This window comes from Rhinopithecus bieti, unplaced genomic scaffold (genome assembly GCF_001698545.2).
Source record: "Rhinopithecus bieti isolate Rb0 unplaced genomic scaffold, ASM169854v2 scaffold_3043, whole genome shotgun sequence".
NCBI classification, from domain to species: Eukaryota; Metazoa; Chordata; class Mammalia; order Primates; family Cercopithecidae; genus Rhinopithecus; species Rhinopithecus bieti.
The window spans coordinates 2,239,656-2,261,117 of NW_016804580.1; the positions used below are offsets into that span (position 1 = coordinate 2,239,656).

Here is a 21,462-nt window from a genome sequence, read left to right on the forward strand (position 1 = left end):
GCTTTGTTTACCTACTTAAGCCTCAGCAATGGCGGGCGCCCCTCCCCCAGCCTCGCTGCTCCCTTGCGGTTAGATCGCAGACTGCTGTGCTAGCAATGAGGGAGGCTCCGTGGCCGTGGGACCTTCCCGGCCAGGTTTGGGTATAATCTTCTGGTGTGCCTGTTTGCTTAAAGTGCAGTATTGGGGTGGGAGTTACCCGATTTTCCAGGTGTTGTGTGTCTCAGTTCCCCTGGCTAGGAAAAGGGATTCCCTTCCCCCTTGCGCTTCCCAGGTGAGGCGATGCATCGCCCTGCTTCAGCTCTCGCTGGTCAGGCTGCAGCAGCAGACCAGCACCAATTATCCAGCACTCCCTAGTGAGATGACCCCGGTACCTCAGTTGACGATGCAGAAATCACTGGTCTTCTGTGTCGCTCACGCTGGGAGTTGGAGACTGGAGCTGTTCCTATTTGGCCATCTTGCTCCGCCCCCCTCCAGGCCATCTTTGAAACACAGTAAATGGAGCTATCTTCTAGATGTTAATTTGGGCTCTATCTGCTATTTACTGAAGTTATTTATATCACAGTGTGGGATATGATATGAATCAATTCGTACTCCCCAAATAAGATGGCAAACCACATTATAATGCAATCTCCCTTGTAGTCTTAGGCCGTGTAACAGTTAGAAACCAGGAAGTATCCTCTTTCTATTTTTATTGAACACAATTATTAGAATTATGCATTCAGGCCAGGTGCAGTGGCTCACGCCTATAATCCCAGTACTTTGGGAGGCTGAGGCGTGTGGATTACCATAGGTCAGGAGTTCAAGACTAGCCTGACCAACATGGTGAAACCCCATCTCTACTAAAAATACAGCAAAATGAGGCAGGCATGGTGGCATGTGCCTCAGGAGGCTGAGACAGGAGAATGGTGTGAACCTGGGAGGCGGAGCTTGCAGTGAGATTGTGCCACTACACTCCAGCCTGGGTGAGAGAGCAGGACTCTGCCAAAAAAAAAAAAAAAAAAAAAAAAAAACATTATGCATTTAGTTCTAACAGTAACAGTAACTACTACTTACACCTGTCACACAATATATATGCAACCGAATAATTAATGGAAGTTTAGACTATGACAATTGATTAATGACTATTCTTATCAAATGGTCTACCTAGGCAGATTACTACCAAAATAAGTACTATGCTCGAAATACTTTTTCTGCTTGTGAGTCATTCAACTCTACAATTGAGTTATACTAACATGCAATTTAGATTTTTCAGAACAGAAATTCTGTCCATTAAAAAGCTGAACCCAATTATGATCAAAATTATTTCATTGGCTCTCTCCTGACCAGTTAATACATATTATACAATAGAATTCCATGAAGACGGAAGCTTCTCTTTATCTTGTTCAACATCTAACTGGCCTAGTGCTGAAAGTTATCTTGCAGGAAGATGAAAACATTGAGTACTTATTGCAAAGCTAACTTTGGGGCCAGAAATGTTGGTCGTGGTTCTATTGAAGTCACAGTGGGGAGTGAATGGGGTGCTTCAGGGAAGTCATTAGCACCCACCAGAAAGGGAAACAAAACAATCACACAATGACAGAAAGCACACTGCCCTAGACTGACACAGAAAGTCTAACTCACATAAACAGCTTTGCGAAATAGACTCCATTTTAATGACTTTCCCCTGGGAAGTTTGTCTTGGCCCACTTGGTCTGCTACAACAAACTACCATAAACTGGATGGCTTCTAAACAACAAAAGTTTCTTTCTTGTGGTCCTGGAGCCTAGAAGTCCAAGATCAAGGTGCAAGACAAGAGCCAACTTTCTGGTTGTAGATGGCGCCTTCCTACAGCGGGAAGTGGCAGAAGGGGCAAGGGAACTCCTTGGCATCTCTTTTATAAGGGTATTAATTCCATTCCAAAGGCCCTACCTCCTAATACCACACACTAGGGGAATAAGTTTAAACGTATGAATTTTGGGGAGACACAAACATTTAGTCTATAGCAAGGTTCTTAAATTATTTTGAAATGCGTTACAAAAGACAGACGGGAAGGTCATCAGTGGTATCTGGGGAGGTTACAACATGGTTTTTACTTTCTTCTTTAGGCATAACTGCATAAGATGTTAAAATAAGGAATGCCAGCATGTAATTTATCTCATTAGACCAGTTAGCAAAACAGTGACCATACGTTCAAGTGTGTTGGTTATCACACTTAAATCTCTAGTCCTGACTTTTGCTGAAACAAAGTGATGGTATTTCATTAGATGGAATATAAGAATGTCAAGGGTAGGTGGGAAAGCTGGTTGGTTTTGAAGGATTTGGTGAAATATGTAACACTCTGTTAATGCTTCTTCTGTGTTTATCTGGTTCTTTAGGTAAAGTCATTAGTTTGTTAGCAATCATGATTCTGGTTGGGGACAGCCTGCATAATTTTGCAGATGGCCTAGCCATAGGAGCAGCCTTCTCCTCATCATCCGAGTCAGGAGTGACCACCACGATTGCTATCTTGTGTCATGAAATCCCACACGAAATGGGTAAGTTCAGCAATGGAATTACTGTTTCTGGCTTGTTGAGAAAGAAATAACATCTTTCCAGCTATGGTTTACTAGGATTCTTTTTCTCACCTAGGATTGAAAGATGAATTCTTTCCTTTTATAATTTATTTAAACCATAAGAAGAGGAGGAGTAGAAAATAACTCCTGTACCTTGGAATAAAATCCAGTTAAACTCCTTTATGATGTTTCCCAGGGCCAGAAATGACTCTATTTGGATTCCAGAGAATTCCATATGGGAGAGAGTCATTCAGAGAAATACTTTAAAGAATTTTGACAAGGACTTTAAAATCTACATATTAAATGTGAGAAAAATATTAGGAGGGAAACTTTATCCATCACATCAGCAAACGGGCCAGTANTACTTTAGAATTTTGACAAGGACTTTAAAATCTACATATTAAATGTGAGAAAAATATTAGGAGGGAAACTTTATCCATCACATCAGCAAACGGGCCAGTAAGATAAAATCACATTTAAATTAAAACCGGCCAGGCATGGTGGCTCACAGCTGTAATCCCAGCACTTTGGGACGCCAAGGCAAGTGCATCACCTGAGGACAGGAGTTCGAGACCAGCCTGACCAACAGGGTAAAAGGCATCTTCCGTTAAATGATAATTATATTTTCCTTTCCTATTAAACTTCGGGAGACTTTGCTGTGCTCTTAAGCTCTGGACTTTCTATGAAGACTGCCATCCTGATGAATTTTGTAAGTTCCCTAACTGCCTTCATAGGATTATACATTATACTAAAAACAAAAAGTTAGCCAGGTGTGGTGGCCCAGGCCTGTAACCCCAGCTATTTGGGAGGCTGAAGTGAGAGAATTGCTTGAACTCAGGAGGTGGAGTTTTCAGTGAGCTGAGATTGTGCCATTGCACTCCAGTCCAGGTAACAGAGTGAGACTCCATCTCAAAAACAAAAACAAAAAACCAAACCATGGTTTCATCAACCTGACTTATACAAAATGTTTAAAGCCAAGCCTAGCATTGAAATGACAGGTGTGTGGTGCAAATGCTCATAAATCTCTTTTTCTGGATAATCTTAGTTGCCCTGTAACTTTTTTTTTCTTTTAATTTTTGTGGGTCCATGGTGGTTGCATGTATTAATAGAGTACGTGAGATGTTTTGATCCAGGTATGTAATGCATAAGAATCATACCATGCAAAATTGGGTATCCATTCCCTCAAGCATTTATCGTTTGTGTTACAAGCTATCCAATTTTACTCTTTCAGTTATTTTTAAATGTACAAATTAAATGATTATTGACCATAGTCACCCTGTTGTGCTGTCAAATACTAGGTCTTATTTATTCTTTCTAATTTTTTTTTTGTAGTGATTAACCATCTTTACCTCACCTCGACCTTCCCCTATCACCCCACTACCCTTCCCAGCCTCTGGTAACCTTCTTCTATTCTCTAACTCCATGAATTCAATTGTTTTGACTTTTAGGTCCCACAAATAAGTGAGAACAATATAGCCCTGTTCTTTGCCTCCCAGGACACAAGATGGGTTAGAACAGACATTTCTGAAACAGACCCAGAAATAGTAGAGGCTGGTCTGGCATAGGCTCCCAAGGGAGAGGGCTCTTCACAGTCTCTCTGCTTCCACTTTCGCACCTACGTTACCCCTAGGAAACTCTTGCCCTATTGTGCTTGGAGTCCGTTGCTCAGAGTCCTGACACTGACTCATTATTGACCTATCCTTCTTGGAGCAGTTTATCCAAGGTCCTTCCTGGGCACATTAAAATGCACCTGGTCTGGAAGCCATCCCCTATCTATGGTCCTGAGTTTTGCTACTACAACAGTGATGTAGCCCCCAATCCTCAACCCAAAACCACAGGGCAGTGTGACAGTCTGCAGCAGGCCAACAGAGATGTTTCAAGCCCAGTTCATGGGAACAGTTATGCAATGGAATTAGAAAGCTGGGTCCCCAAGCTGTCTCTTTATTGAATTTTAGTCTCAATCCCCCAAACTAAGAAGTAGATGCTCTCACATTTACTAATAGATCAATCTTCTCTTGGAGGGAAGGCATGGAGACAATGAGATGATTTTCCTATAATCATTTTCTAAAGGGAAAAATTTGTCTCCTAACCAACTTCTGCAGTGCTTTAAAAATCTCATATTAAGTAGTTTTCTCTCCCCACAGCAGTTTCTGCATAAGTAAATAATGAAAGCCCATATAGTGTCATGATTTCACCTGGCAAATTTCCAGGCCCAAAGATTTAGAAACCCTGGGACAGCGAGTGGCTACTTTGCATTTATCTAAGTTGGAAATGTCATAGGATATCAAGAATTCAAGAATATGTCACAGACCTCTTGTATATACAATCTTTAGGAGCAGCCAAAGGAATAGAACTCTTGAAATGCAACTTCCTGACAGTACGATGAATGGGCTACAAATTCTAGAGAAATATAGAAAAGCATTTTATTTACTGATCACTCAACTCTACCTATAAAATTGGTTCCGGTGCTGACATTTGAAATAGCTAATAGTGCGTTACTTTAGCAAAGGCATCTTCCGTTAAATGATAATTATATTTTCCTTTCCTCTTAAACTTCAGGAGACTTTGCTGTGCTCTTAAGCTCTGGACTTTCTATGAAGACCGCCATCCTGATGAATTTTGTAAGTTCCCTAACTGCCTTCATAGGATTATACATTGGCCTTTCTGTGTCAGCTGATCCATGCGTTCAAGACTGGATCTTCACAGTCACTGCTGGGATGTTCTTATATTTATCCTTGGTTGAAATGGTAAGCTTGGTGGCTTTTCTATTTGGGTTTTCTAAACACTGAAAATGTAAAACAGAGAAAAAAAACCCAGTAAAAATGGAAGGATAAATGAGTAGAAGAGAAGACTTTATAAAACAGTATAAACTATTAAGGAAATATTCTTTGTACTCCCAGAAAGTGCATTCTAGGCAGAAAGAATGTAATTTGAGGTACAGAAAATATTGACATTTTCTGTAGCGTTAAAGTGACAGGTGTGTGATAGCAGTTGCATGTAAAACTTTTTTCTTTTAGTGAATTTAAGTGGAAAGAATGAAATGTTCGTAATCTTCAAAAAGTAATCATCAGCTCATTTGATTCCAGCTTTGTATCTATATATGATGCCTATATTTCCAGTTGAAAAATGAAAAGTTCTGTCAATCAGCCAGTTACTTTATTTTTACAATGTGAAAGTTCTGTTAAATAGCCAGCTATTTTATTTATACAATGGAAAATAATTCAACTGAATTTGTCATTGAATTAAATCACTGACTTAATTAACCAAATGTATTTTTAAAAATAATGATTACATCTTTTAAGTTTTAATTGCCAAGGGGCCATTGCACTGATGAAATGGGAAAGAAAGTTTTTTATAGTATTTGGTCTCTAAAATTGCAACGTATGTTTCCTATAGAGCTCCTTGTTGACCCTAATGATAACTCAGTCATTGGTTTTCTTTCTGTATCACATGGTGAGGGAATTGAACCTGGGAAATTTCACATTGTCTTGCTTCTTAAATTCTGGTCTCCATAAGATAAAAGTCTTTTTGAAAGTCACTCTCTATTGGGCTTGTTTACAACTTAAAAAATATCTAAAGGTAAAATCGTATCGATTATCCCTTATCATGGGTTGGAATATGGCAAATAAAAATGAAATAAAATAACCAAAGAAGGATTTAAGGCTGAAATCAAGCTGAATAAAAGTCAGATGTGTTATTACCTGTGTCCCGGAGAAGAAAAAGTAAACTAATGTTGAAGGCAATATGTGGAACCGATTCATTGAGATGGACTACTAATGATGCAGAATCCAACCACTGTCCTGGAAGTAAAAGATACGTTTCATAAGGAAAAAAATATAGGAGGCAGAAACCTGTGCTGCTACAACCAAAATAGCAGTGCGTTGTTGAAGTAAGTCTTAATAAGGGGATTCTCAAAGTAAACCTTGCCATTTTTAAACCCCACTCTAAGGCTCCTGAGTTTCCAGGGGTTTTTCTTAACTCGTATGAGATGCATGCAGATGAGGTAAACACCAAATGTCCTTCCATATTTAGAAATGTTCTTATATATTATTTGTGATGCTCTGAGCACATTCTAATTTTGATAATAAGGTGAAAAGTGGAGCAAATTTTGACCCAGCAATCCCATTACTGGATATATATCCAAAGGAATATAAATCATTCTATTATAAAGATATATGCAGCACTATACATAATAGCAAAGACATGGAATCAACCCAAATGCCCAGCAGTGATGGACTAGATAAAGCAAATGTGATACATATGCACCATGGAATAATATGCAGTCATAAGAAGGAATGGGATCATGTCCTTTGCAGGGACATGGATGAAGCTAGCAGCCATTATCCCCAGCAAACTAATGCAGGAAGAGAAAACCAAACACTGCATGTTCTTACTTATAAGTGGGAGCTGAACAATGAGAACCTGTGGACACAGGGACAGGAACAACACACACTGGGGCCTGTCGGGGGAGGGTAGGGGTGGGGAGAGCATTAGGGTAAAGAGCTAATGCATGCCGGGCTTCATACCTAGGTGATGGGTTGATAGGTGCAGCAAACCACTATGGCACACATTTACCTATGTAACAAACCTACATATGTACCCAGGAACCTAAAAAAAATAAAATAAAGCGGAGCAAATTTTACCCCTTTTTCTGAACCTATCCCCCAACCTGAGGTCAATGTTATGGAATCCTGCGATTCTTTCAACTTGAGAAATCTGTATTTACAGTTTTTTTGTGACTTTGAAGCCACAGTCACTCACCATTTAATGATGTGAGCTATCCTTTGTTTAAACTATACGCTCTTGAAGGTAATGTGTGGAACACATCAGTCCTCAGATTCGCTCTTGAGCTTCCTAATTTTCAACTTTCGATTTCTAATTTCTCTTTATGGCTCAGTTCAGGGCAATTGCTGGATTCTTTTGAAGTTTACTCTGTTTTTCACACAGACTGGTTCTCTCTTTGAGTAGATGAATGTCGATGTCTGTAGTCGATTTGTTTTCTTTGCTTTTGTCTACTCTCCCAGAATTGACCTGGGAAGGTTATCAAGAGTCATTTGTCATGCAGAACCCTAAGCTAAATATGTCATTTTCCTTTCAATGTTCCTGCTCCTTTTCTTGTAAGGGTAAGCAATTGCTTATAAGAAAGCAATGTGACTGATATCCTGTGAGATTCCAACTGGCATAAATCTTGACCCTATTGCAAATAACTATTAGCCGAGGAAAAACCAGCATCCTGGCAGAAAGACAGGAAAAAAAATACTTGTGAGTTTCCCGGGGCTACTTCCTATCATCCAGGTCGCTTGCTCTCACGGCCTTCAGAGCAACTTCTAAACAAACGCAGCGCTTTCACATAGCAATAACTTTAACTGTTACTGTTCTCTGAGGCCATGCCAAAGAAAATACTCGGTCATTTAAAGGGAAGAAAACAAGGTTGCAAAGACTCTGTGAACAGCAAATAAAATAAATGCAGCAACTAAAGGGTAAAGCGGAATACTAGATAGAATATACTAGTTAATTGCTAAATCCTGGATATTAACCAGGCACCTTCTGAACAAGGTTAATGTCAAAAGACTAGCTAGATCTTTGTTTGTTTGTTTGAAAGAAATTGGGTGTGTTATTTCAAAGCCCCCAGAGAACAAGAACTAGAGACATAAATGAGGCCATTAGCAATGAGGTCAGTAAAGAAGAAAGTCCTCTCCAGGGAAAAGTGCCAGCCTTAATTCTCCAAAGTAGAATTGGTTTATTCAAGCACACTAACTCCAAATTGCATTGAAGCATGTCTAAAGGAAGTTAAGAATGAATGCCGCTCTGGGTGGCCAGAGGAAATTAATGCTCTGTTATGAAGATCAGTGTCCTAGACTGGGTTTCCTTCAAAGCAGGTGGGAAGACAAAGGACAGGGTGAAAGCAATTCATCTGGGAGGTGATCCCAGGGAGCAGAAGTGAAGGGCCAGCGAACTGAAACAGAGAAGGAAGAAAAGTCAATACCATCTGTGTTTTTATTAAGTTGACCAGGACTATGGGAACACGATCACACAGGACCTTCTCATGAGGCTCAAGAAATATATCTCAGAATAGTTTACCTAGGAAAGGAAGAGGCTTTATGTACAGGCTCTTGTCCCTGTGTTCAACACTGGCCCTGCCAGCATTACCTCCCCATCTCCACTTCCAGGATATACACACTTGAGTACTAAGAGCATTCCCGTAAAGGGGCTCAAGCCATCACATCAAAGAAGCCCAGGGCAGGAGAAAGAGGAATGCAGTGTGGACCAGAAGCAAGACTCTGCAAAACCAATCAACACCTCCTTGGAATGGGTCTCTGCAGCAGTGATTGGGGTCAGAGATGGGAATGAGTGCATCTGAAATAGCACACGTGTGATGTCTATCAACGGTTGACTCCCTCCACTCCTCAAATGCCCTCCTTTCCTCTTAACACCCATCTCTCCCCAAGTCCCTTCGTGGTGATAGCCAGCCAAAATACCACAAAGACTTAATACAAAATAATAAGTAGGAGAAGCGCCAAACCCTGCTGGCCCTGAGGCCATAGTTGATATTCATCATCTCTGCTCTCCAGCATCCAATCCTGATCCTCCAGAGCTCCAAGCAGCACTTGCTTGGGTTGATCTACATTGTTCTCCTGGGAGGGTCAACTTAGGTCTTCACTGAAGGGTCTGAATGTTCACTGCTTTGTCCTTGTTAGGCTGTGTATCCTCTAGTTGCCTGGTGACCATTGTTACCAGGCATCAAGAAACACCAAGAGATGCTCCAAGAAATCTGAATTTCTAGCTGTGTTCCTTCTCTTTTCACCATGCAGCAGCACCCCTAACTCCTCAAGGTAATTGTTACAGGAAAGGGGTCCTAATCCAGACCCCAAGAGAGGGTTCTTGGATCTTGTGCAAGAAAGAATTGAGGGAGAGTCCACAGTGCAAAGAAAAAGCATGTTTATGAAGAAAGTAAAGGGATAAAAGAATGGCTACTCCATAGAGTAGCCCCAAGGGCTGCTGGTTGCCCATTTTCATGGTTATTTCTTGATGATATGCCAAACTAGGGGTGGATTATTCATGCCTCCCCTTTTTCGACCATCTGGGGCAACGTCCTGACATTGACATAGCATTTGTAAGCTGTTAAGGCACTGACGGGAGGATAGAAGTGAGGACGACCAGAAGTTACTCTCATCGCCATCTTGGTTTTGGTGGGATTTTGCTGGCTTCCTTACTGCTACTTGTTTTGTCAGCAAGGTCTTTATGACCTGTATCCTGTGCTGACCTCCTATCTCATCCTGTAATGTAGAATGGCTTAACTGTCTGGGAATGCAGCCCAGCAGGTCTCAGCCTCATTTTACCCAGCTCCTATTCAAGATGGGTTGCTCTTGTTCACATGCATCTGACATAATTACTAACAATTGCTCTTACCATTAGAGTAACTTTCTTCACTGTTCGTTGATCCATTAATATAGGGAGCCCCAAATGAGCACATGGTAGTGATAGTTTCAAGTTCACTGGAAACTTTATTGCCGGAGTTCTCAACCCCTGGTCCTGTTAGGAACCAGGCCGCACAGTAGGAGGTGAGCAGCAGGTGAGCAAACAAACCTTCATCCGTACTTACAGCCGCTCTGCATTGCTCACCTGAGCTCTGCCTCCTGTCAGATCAGCGGGGGCATTAGGTTCTCACAGGAGCATGAACCTTGTAAACTGCACATGTGACGGATCTAGGTTGCACACTACTTATGAGAATCTAATGCCTGATGATTGGTCACTGTCTCCCATCAACCCCAGATAGGGCCGACTAGTTGCAGGAAAACAAGCTCAGGGCCCCCATTGATTCTATATTATGGTGAATTGCATAATTATTTCGCTATATATTACCATGTAATAATAATATAAATAAAGTACACAACCAATATAATGTGCTTGAATCATCCTGAAACCATCCCCCTCACCTCCGACCCTCAGTCTACGGAAAAACTGTCTTCCATGAAACCAGTCCCTGGGACCAAAAAGGTTGTGGACCACCACTTTCTTGTATTCCCTGGTGCATTCTCCCCAGGAACAGGGATCTGTGGTCTGACAGTACCTAAGTTTACAGGAACAGGGAGCATAAATACCCCAAGAGAAAAAACTAGCAATACCTATCTATCAATTGCTTCATAATTTTGTACTGTTTCTGCCCTAATCTCCGTTATTTCCTTCCTTCTTACTTTGCATTTAATTTTCTCTTTACTTTCTTGCAGCTATGTAAGAGCATCTCATTTTGTCTGAGAGCTGAACGTTCTTTCTAAGAAAATTCTCAGAATTGGAAATCTACAGGATTTCTTAAATCCAGCTTCTCTAAAGTTTATAAAAATGGCGCAACTAGAAAAAAAAGCCCTCAAAGTATTGTTTTTTTCCAGCACTTTGGATAAGAGAGACTATATTTTTAGCTAATATAATTTGTTATTTAAAGTATAAATTAGTTAATTAAAAAAACAAATGGGTTATGTCAAGGGAAGTTGGATCTGAAGCAAAGTTTCAAACCTTTAGGCATTTTTCTTAAGGTTTTTAGATCCTGCCAAAATGGTGTTTCCATAGCAACAGGACTATAGAAACCTCAAGGGACTGTCACTGTAGATGTAACCAGAGATGTCCCTGCAATGGGGGGAGCTGGACAACTGCCCAGGAATTTAGTACACTGATAGAACCCAGGCTGGTGGAGGAGCTGTAACTTAGGGAGGGAGCTAATGGGGAAGGAAGTAACTGTCCAATTCATGCCAAAACAAAATAAAACAAAACCCAGGTACCCCCTCCAGGTGTATCCAAGGCAAATGAGTTGGAATAGGGGAAATACCCAATTTCAAACCCACTTCCCCCATCAACCTCCCTCACCATATAGGGTTCTAGATCTCTTCCCCCAACCCTCACGTTTTTTGGATACTCTTTTAAAACTTCATTTCCTCTCCAAGACTATCCCTTATGTTTCTTCAACCTTATTTTACTTATCTAATAACTGTGCGGGTGGAGGGTTGGGGAGCCAGGAACCTCAAGAATACAAAGCAGTCACTTAGAGCGACTTACTTATCTTCCCTCTTGTGAGAAGTGCCTCCCAGAAGTAATACCACATCCAGACTTTTGCCTGGAGCACTTACAATTTCCAGATAATTTTCCTTATGTGAAAGGCAGGATAGAAAGTATTTTGAATATGAATTTAAGATCCTCTACCTTTAAAACATATCCAAAAATGCAAAAACCAAACTTGAGTATTAAATCCGGTCAATAAATAGGATTATCAGTATAGTTAATCCTCTCTACACTTATTGTAGGTTAGTAAATGTAGCAGCTTCAAGAACATGAATTGGGTAAAAACAAAAAAACATTAACTGAGTGACAAACATCCACCTTTCTAGCCAGGCTTCTCCTCTCTTCTTCATCATATGAGTATAAAATTAAACTAAACTAGAATCCTAGACTTTTAGAATATTGATCCCATTCCCTCCTCCCAATTTTTCTTTCTTTTTCTTGTAATTTATTGAGTTTGAATGAGTCTTTATCAAGGAAATCTAGACTCCAAGGCAATTCAGTCAAAGATCTACAATCACCAAGGTGGGTCTGGTAAATGAATCCTTTCTCCATCCAAAGGATGAGTAAGTCTTCCTTTCTTTGAAGTTTGGCAATACCTAACTGTAATTCTGTTAAACATCCACCCACAGGAAGAGAGTTTGTTTGAAAAAGACATATGAAGTAACCTTGATATACGTATTTGTTTTCAACAAATATTGTAGTTGAACTCAGTGAGTTCCATTGGCATCATTTTAAATATCCTCTGACTGAGAAAGAAATAGCAAGTATTCAAAACTCATTTCAGGCAGCAAAATTAATGTAATTTAACATTCACAATTATTTCTTAACAAAAGCAAGAAGGGTGAATCATTCTTACCAACAATTTTGAAAGACTTCTATTCTCTTTCTATAAAAATCAGTCAAACCCCACATTAGAAATTTTCTACTTGAGAAAATGGTATTAAGCCCAACTTGGTGAAGGGCTGAATTCTCCCTGTAATAAAAGAAATTGCGGGCGCGGTGGTCAAGCCTGTAATCCCAGCACTTTGGGAGGCGAGGCGGCGCGGATCACGGGTCAGGAGATCGAGACCATCCTGGCTAACACGGTGAAACCCGGTCTCTACTTAAAAAAAATACAAAAACTAGGCTGGGCGAGGTGGCGGGCCCTGTAGTCCCAGTACTCGGGAGGCTGAAGCCCAGGAGAATGGCGGTAAACCCAGGGAGGCGGAGGTTTGCAGTGAGCTGAGATCTGGCCACTGCACTCCAGCCTGCGTGTGACAGAGTGAGACTCCATTCTCAAAAACAAAAAAAAAAAAAAAAAAGAAATTGACCATCAGAAAGTTGGTATTCTTTCTACTCCTCATTCCATCTTTTCTTCTAACTAATTTCTCAGATCTTCCGAAGGCAGTTATTTTAAAATGCAGTTGGCCCTAGAACGACATAGGTTTGAACTGCATGGGTTCACTTACACTCAGATTTTCTTCCGCCTCTACCACCCCTGAGACAGCAAGACCAACCCTTCCTCTTTCTCCTCCTCCTCCTCCTCAGTCCCCTCAATGTGAAGATGAGGATGAAGACCTATATAATTATCCACTTCTGCTTAATGAATAGTAAATGTATTTTCTCTTCTTTATGATTTTCTTTCCTTTTCATTTCATTTTGCTTCTCTTTTCTTTCTTCTTTTCTTTCCCAAAACAAAATAATACAAAGCCCAAGTGCCCCCTCCAGGTATTTCCTTCCTTCCTTGCTTCCTTCCTTCCTTCCTTCCTTCCTTCCTTCCTTCCTTCCTTCCTTCCTTTGTTTTTTTGAGACAGTCTCACTTTGTCACTCAGGCTGGAGTGCAATGGTGTGATCTTGGCTTACTGCAGCCTCTGTCTCCCAGGTTCAAACAATTATCCTGCCTCAGCCTCTGGAATAGCTGGGATTGCAAGCGTGTGCCCCCATGCCCACTGATTTTTATGTTTTTAGTAGAGACAGGGTTTTGCCATGTTGGCCAGGCTGGTCTGGAACTCCTGGCCTCAAGTGATCCACCTGCCTCAGCCTCCCAAAATGCTGGGATTACAGGCGTGAGCCCCTGCACTCATCCCCCTTATGATTTTCTTAATAACATTTTATTTTCCTTAGCTTACTTTATTGTAAGAATGCTGTATATAATACACAGAGCATATAAAATACGTGTTAATTGTGCTATTGGTTAGGCTTCTGGTCAACAGGAAGCTATCAGTTGTTAAGTTTTGGGAGAGTCAAAAGTTATACATGAATTTTCAGCTGTGCGGGGATCAGCATCCTAACCCCCACATTGTTCAACTGAACTAAAGGTGGCTGACGTCTGTCTTTGCTGAGCTTTACCACTAAGAATTTGTCTAACTGAATCACTTCCCCTAAGGAAAAAAAGGAGAAGAGAATTGTTAAATACAAATTTAAAGCAGGTAACATCTTTGTCTCTCCTAATTGTGCGTGACAGTGATGTGCTCTTTATCTTATAACTCACAGTTTTCAAAAAAAAAATTAATTTATCTTCTGCTGCAAACTGCTTCATGAATTGCCTTGGGAAGATCCCATTGAGAAGTGATAGACATATAAGATTCTGCATTTGAATTATTCAGCAAATAAAAGTTTTAAAGCTGAAGATTTTAAAATAACCTTGAGAAAAGCCTCCAGGTTGGCTGTCCCACATAAGCTGAGAGCTGTGGTCTTTGTTTTCTTGCATAATAAGGAAGGTTAAAACAGCTTTGTTAAGTTGTTTATTGAACATAAATACTAGTTGAAAAAGACCTAAACTCAAAACAGTGGGAACGAACCTCCCAATTTCAGGAGATTCTTGAGTCAACAGAGTGTTGAGGATTCTACTATTACTAATCAAATATGATTCTAAAATAGAACATATTCTAACATCCCTCTTTTGATTGATGTCAAAAGGGACAACCAAAAAAATGAATACCATGAAAAAAAGGAAAAGCACAAGATAGCCATAACCAAACTTTTATTTGGATTCAACTCTCAGAAGATTGTTAAAAGCAAGAATTGATATAGTATTTGTAAGCAAACATTCCAGAGAAGATGTTTATTCTCCAGAATGTTGTAGAAAGAAAAATCCTGGAGGGCCTTTTTAAGACTCTGTGGCTGATAAAAGCTCATCTCTGTGCATATGTAACCGTCTCCACCAAGGTCCAATTAGAGGGTCAGCCAGATTCATTAAAAGAAAGACACTCCAGACTTCCCTCTGTCTTGTTTACAGCAAACCATCACAAATAAATTAGAAGTAGAAAACCCTGCAGTCTATTGAAAGGGCGGCTGGGCGCGGTAGCTCACACCTGTAATCCCAGCACTTTGAGAGGCGGAGACAGGTGGATCACGAGGTGAAGAGATCCAGACCATCCTGGCCAACATAATGAAACTGCTTCTCTACTAAAAACACAAAATAGCTGGGTGTGGTGGCGCACGCCTGTAGTCCAGCTTCTCAGGAGGCCAAGGCAGGAGAATCGCTTGAACCCAGGAGGCGGAGGTTGCAGTGAGCCAAGATCACACCACTGCACTCCAGCCTCCTAAGTAGCTTCAATCAAAAAAAAGGGCTTCAATCCTGCAAAAATTGATTAGTTTGTAGTTCTTAATGAAGCGTGAGGACATGAGAACTGAGTTTATGCTCAGGGACTTTGAGATCTAAACAAAACTCAGAATTTCATGTTTTATAGTGGAAAGTAATGACAATGAATATTTACCAGGTAGCAAGTGACATCTCTTATTGTCACATAGGTTCTTAGATCTACCCTAAATGGTGCTTTATTAAAAATATTGTAATACTATAATCTTTATATTATAATAAGCTAAAAAGCTAAACAATGGTATTACAATAAGTTAAAAAGATAAGTAGTTAATCAGCATATTACAATAAGCAAAATATATCACAATAAGCTAAAAAGCTAAACAGTTAAAGCAAACTAAGAATTTTAGCGTTTTAGCTATCATGTTTGGGTCTGATCCAATTTAAGTTAATTTTTGTATATGGTGTTAGGTAAACATCCAACTTTATTATTGTTATTATTATTATTATTATTAGAGACAGAGTCTTGCTCTGTTGCCCAGGCTGCAGAGCAGTGGCATGATCATAGCTCACTGTAGCCTTGATCTCCTAGGATCAAGTGATTCTCCTACCTCAACCTCCCAAGTAACTGGAACTATATGCACATGCCACCATGCCCAGCTAATTAAAAAAAAAAATTTTTTTTGTAGATTTGGAGTGTCACTATGTTGCCCAGGCTTGTCTTGAACTCTTGGCTTCAAGTGATCCTCTTGACTTGGCCTCCCAAAGTGTTGAGATTATAGTATGAGCCACCATGTTCAGCCTGTTCTTTTGAATGTATATATCCAGTTTCCCTAGCACCATCTGTTGAAAGGACTGTCCTTTGTCCATTGGATGGTTTTGGCACCCTTGTTGAAAATCAATTGATCATGTGTGCAAGACTTTGTTTCTGGGCTCTCTATTCTATTCTCTTGGTCTATATGCTTGTCTGTAGCCAGTACCACACTCATTTGATTATTCTAGTTTTGTACTAAGTTTTGAAATCAGGAAATGTAAGATCTCCAAATTTACTAGTTTTCAAGATTGTTTTGGCTATTTGAGGATCCTTTGAGATTTCATATGAATTTTAGGGTTAATTTTTCTATTTTTTTAAAAAAAGTGATTGGGATTTTGCTAGAGATTACCTTTAGTCTATAGTTTAAGTAATAGTGATATCTTAATAATACTACATTTTCCAATCCATGAACATGAGATGTCTTTCCATTTATGTGTTTTTAATTTCTTTCAGCAATGTTTTATAGTTTTCAGTGTACAAGTCTTTCACTTTCTTGGTTAATTTTATTTCTAGGTATTTTTTTCTTTTTGATGATATTGTAAGTAAATTTGTTTTCATTTCTTTTTTGGATTGTTCATTGTTTGTGTTTATAAATGCAACTAATTTTGTGTGTTTATTTTGTCTTTCAACTTTGCTAAATGTATATATTTGGATTTTGTTTTAACATCTTGGGAGTGAAAAAATATATACCTACTGCTTAACAAATTATTATTTAACAGAAAGATGTGTTCTACAAGCAGTATTTTAAAAGTATAATGCATAAAATGTGTACATTAAAGACACATTTATAAGTCAGAAGGATTCCCCAACAATCACATAAGCCCTTTTCTCTTGTTTTGTTTTTGAAACCCACTGGAAACAGAAATCAAAATTTATCTCATTCAGGGTCTGTTTTTCCTTCTTCAATTTTAAGTTGTATGAATAGAGAAATATGCATTTATGACAATAAATAAAGGAAATCTCTATTGTCTTTCAATGTTAGAAGTGATCATGTCTTTTTAAGTCCTTGTGCTATGTGACAAAATCAATCCTTACTTGAAATTTTTTCTTGTTCACTAGAGCAACTTTTCTGGTATTTCCTTAAAGTTTGTGATAGTGAATGCCAGGTAAAAACTGGCTTGCTTGTTAGGACTAATATAGGTTTACAAATCTAATGCATCTATAGTTTGAGCGTCATGATGATCACAGCTGCGAAGAGACAACCTGTGTGTGGTTTCATGTTTCTAACTATCTGAAAGAAAAGTAAAATGTAGTGTGATTGACTTCATGGTGAAGCACTACAACTAGCAAGATGGCTAGAGGATGTATGGGAGAAGAAAGACGAACTCAGCCAGTTCACGTACTTTTTGGATTTATAAAGGCCAGTCTTCCTAGTTTACCAATTTTTCAGCAAGTTGTGATCTCATAGATGAATTTTCAGTAAATTTTGTTGGAGACACTGCATGGATAAAGGATTATACAGATTATTAGGTTGGGCAAAAACTGTACAAATTTTTGGGTGCCACTAAGAACCGTATTAAATCTATCTACCTATATATCTGTTTAATGGAAAGACTATTAATATCTCTTTGTAATCATTTTTAGTTGACATGTTATCAATAATCATCAAAAGACTAAAATTGAGATAAAATTAGCTGAACGCCTTATTAACGTTGTTCTCAATATGTGAATAAGTGAATGCTCAAAATATTTTTTTCATTTTTTTCTCTGTGTTTGATATTAGGGAGATGTTCCAGCGACTCTTCATAATAGTGATCACATTTGGGAAAAAAAATCTCGATGTATTGGTGGTATAATATTGTGGAAAGTGCTTGGACTAAATCTTGTCCTGAGTATCAACAAAAGACTGTGAAAAAGCACAGTCTAGTTGGGCCCTAGACACCAAACACTCCAGTAACTCGAAATATGCTTTAGTTTTTCCTTATTTTTTATTTTTAACAAATTTTAGAGTAACAGAACTATATGGGTGGGACATAAAAGTACACAATGAACCATAATCATGATGATTCTTCTCAAAGTGGATGTGTAACTCTTGTTAAGAGTGCTTCTAAAGATAAATAATCAACTTTTTTTTTCACCTGCACTATCCAAATGGTGCCCAGTAGTTACATGTGGGTATTGTCCCTTGAATGAGGCTAGTGTGACTGAAAAATTGATTTTTTTTAAACTTTATTTTTAAGTCCCTTGTCCCTACACATGCATAACCACGCCACAACAGACATCCTGTAACACAGTGATACATCTGTTACAATTCATGAACATACCTTAACACATTATCACTCAAAGTCCATAGTTAATGTTAGATTTCACTCTTGGTTTTATACATTCTATGGGTTTTGACAAATGGACGATGACACATACCCACCATTGTATCATACGGAATAGTTGCACTGCCTAAATGTCCCCTGTGTTCTGCATATTTATTCCTCCTTCCCCCAAATCCCTGTCAACCACTGCTATTTTTACTGTCTTCATGGTTTTGCCTTTTTCAGAATGTCATATAGCTGTAATGATACAGTATGCTGCCTTTCCAAATTAGCTTCTTTCATTTCATAATACAAATCTGAGTTTCTTCTGTCTTTTTACAGTTTGATAGTTCATTTCTTTTTAGTGCAGAATAACATTTCACTGTCTGGATGCATCACCATTTATCCATTTACCTACTGCAGGACATCCAAATTTGGTTCCTTCCAAATTTTGGTAATTATGGATTAAGCTGCTATAAATACACTTGAGCAGGTTTTCATATGAACAAACGTTTTCAAATCTGTTGAGGAAATGCTAAGAAACATGATTGCTGGATCATATGATAAGGGTATGTTTAGTTAAGTAAGAAGCTGACAAACTGTCTTCCAAAGTAGGTGTACCATTCGGCATTTCCATCAGCAATGAGTGAGAGTTCCAGTTGCTCTACATCCTTACCAGCACTTGTTGCTGTCAGTGTTGTGGGTTTTGGCCATTCGAATAGGTGTATAGAGGTATTTCATTGTTGTTGTAATTTGCAACTCCCTAATAATATAAAATGCTAAGCATCTTTTTATATGACTACTTGCCATCATACATCTTTGGCGAGTCTCTACTCAGGTCTTCCCATTTTTAATTGGAAATTGTCTGTTTTCCTATTATCTTTTAAAAGTTCCTTATGTATTTTGGATACAATTCCTTTATCAGATAATGTTTTGCAAATGTTTTCCCCCAGTCTGTGGCTTATCTTCTCATTCTCTTGACATTGTCTTTCACCGAACTGAGGTTTTAATTTTGGGAGTATATATTTAGGGCAGCTTGAATCTATGCTCCTGGATTGCAATCCTGAATCTTGGCCCAAATAAATTATCTACTTATGTATTTTAAAAAATACGTTTTAATTTTAATGAAGCCCAGATTATGAATTCTTTCTTTCATAGATCATGTCTTTAGCATCTTGTCTGAAAAGTCATTGCTATACCTAAGGTCACCTAGATTTCTTTTATCATAATCTTCTAGGATTTTTATGGTTTTGCATTTTTAATTCAGGTCTATGCTTTATTGTGAATTAATTTTTTTCTTTTTGAGACGGAGTCTCGCTCTGTCACCCAGGCTGGGGTGCAGTGGCATGATCTCGGCTCACTGCAACCTCTGCCTCCTGGGTTCAAGCAATTCTGCTGCCTCAGCCTCCTGAGTAGCTGGGATTACAGGTGCATGCCTCCACGCCTGGCTAATTTTTGTATTTTTAATAGAGACGGGCTTTTACCATGTTAGCTAGGCTGGTCTCGAACTCCTTACCTCATGATCCATCCACCTTTTTGTGAAGAATGTTACGACTGTGTCTAGATTCACTTTTTTTGTAAGTGGATTTCAGGTTGTTCCAGCACTATTTTTTGAAAAGAGGCCATTGCTCCATTTTATTGTGTTTACTCCCTTATCAAAGATCAGCTCACTGTATTTATCTAGGTCTATTTCTGGACTCTCTGTTATATGCCATTGATCTATTTGTCTATTCTTTTAGCAACACAGCAGTGTCTTGATTCCTGTAACATTATAGTAAGTCTTGAAGTCAGGTGGTGTCAGGTCTCCAATATTTTCCAGTGTCGGTCTTTAATATTGAGTTGACTACTATGGATTTCTTCCACTCCATGTAAACTTTAAAATCTGTTTGTTGTTAAATAACTTGCTGGGACTTTGATTTGGATTGAATTGAATCAAATTGGAAATAACTGACATCTTGAGGATATACAGTCTTCCTATCCTTGAACATGGAATACCTCTCCATTTGTTTAGTTTTTTGATATCCTTTGTCAGAGTTTTGTAGTTTTCCTCATATATGTCTTGTGCATTTTGTTAGATTGATAACTGGATGTTTCATTTTTGGAACTGCAAATGTAAATGGTTTTTAACTTTAAATTTCACCTGTTCACGGACGATATAGAGAAAGGCAGTTGACTTTTGAATATTAACCGTGTATTCCACAACCTTGCTATACTTGACTATCAGTTCTAGGAGCTTTTTTGTTGAATCTTTTAGATTTTCTTTATAGTTATCATGTCATCTGTGAACAAAGGCAGTCTTATTTCTTTGTTTTTAATCTGCATGTCTTTTATTTCCATTTCTAATCTTATTGCATTAGCCAGAACTTCCAGTATGATATTGAGAAGCAGCAGTGAGAGGGCTCATCCTTGCCTTTCTTCTGATTTTACTGGGAAAGCTTCTGGTTTCTCACCATGAGGTATATGTTAGCTATAGGTTTTTGTAAATGTTCTTTATCAAGTTGAGGAAATTACCTTCATTCCTAGTTTACTGAGAGTTTTTATCATGACTGAATGTTGGATTTTGTCAAATTATTTTCCTACACCTATTGATATGATCATGTAATTTTTTTTCTTTAGTTTTTGATGTGATAGACTATGTTAACTGATTTCCAAATGTTGAATCAGCCTTGCATACCTGGAATAAATCCCCCTTGATTGAGGTTATAATTCCTTTTGTACATTGTTGGTTTTGATTTGCTGATACTTTGTTTGGCATCTTTGCATCTATATTTTTGAGAAGCATTGCTCTGTGGTTGATCTGTTGGTGTTCTTTGTTTGTAATGTCTTTGCCTGGTTTTGTTCTTAGGATAATGCTAGTCTCACAAAATGAGTTGGAAATATTCCTTCTACTTCTGCTTTCTGAAAAAGATTTTAGAGAATTGGTAAAATTTTTTCCTAAGGTGTTTCGTTCATTGGTGAGCCCATCTGGGCCTGGTGATTTCTGTTTGGGGAGGTTATTGATTATTAATTCAAATTCTTTAATAGATAAAGGCCTATTCAAATTGTCTATTCCTTCTTGTGTGGGTTTTAGCTGACTGTGTTTTTCAGGGAATTGGTCCATTTCATCTATGTTATCAAATTTGGGGGCATAGAATTGCTCCTGATATTTCTTTATTATCCTTGAATGTTCACAGAATCTGTAGTGACATCCTCTCTTTGATTTCCAGCATCAACACTTTGTATCTTCTCTCCTTTTTTTTTTTTTTTTTTTTGTTAGCCTAACTAGAGGCTTATCTATTTTATTAATCTTTTTAATGAACC

The 21,462-nt window shown here is 38.7% G+C and overlaps 1 protein-coding gene and 1 long non-coding RNA gene across 2 annotated transcripts in view; one reads left to right on the forward strand and one right to left on the reverse strand.

Moving 5' to 3' along the window:
- SLC39A12 (solute carrier family 39 member 12) overlaps nt 1-21,462 on the forward strand; it is an 84,441-nt gene that overhangs the window by 50,926 nt on the left and 12,053 nt on the right. The window contains 2 exon segments of the mRNA XM_017869209.1: nt 2,355-2,513; nt 5,091-5,278. Coding sequence (XP_017724698.1) covers nt 2,355-2,513; nt 5,091-5,278 — 347 coding nt within the window.
- On the reverse strand, nt 3,704-12,470 carry LOC108527754 (uncharacterized). The gene is made up of 5 exons (XR_001884920.1): nt 12,439-12,470; nt 11,580-11,668; nt 10,469-10,602; nt 6,233-6,331; nt 3,704-5,316 (listed from the first exon to the last, which is right to left on the reverse strand). It is a non-coding gene; the product is annotated as an uncharacterized LOC108527754 (long non-coding RNA).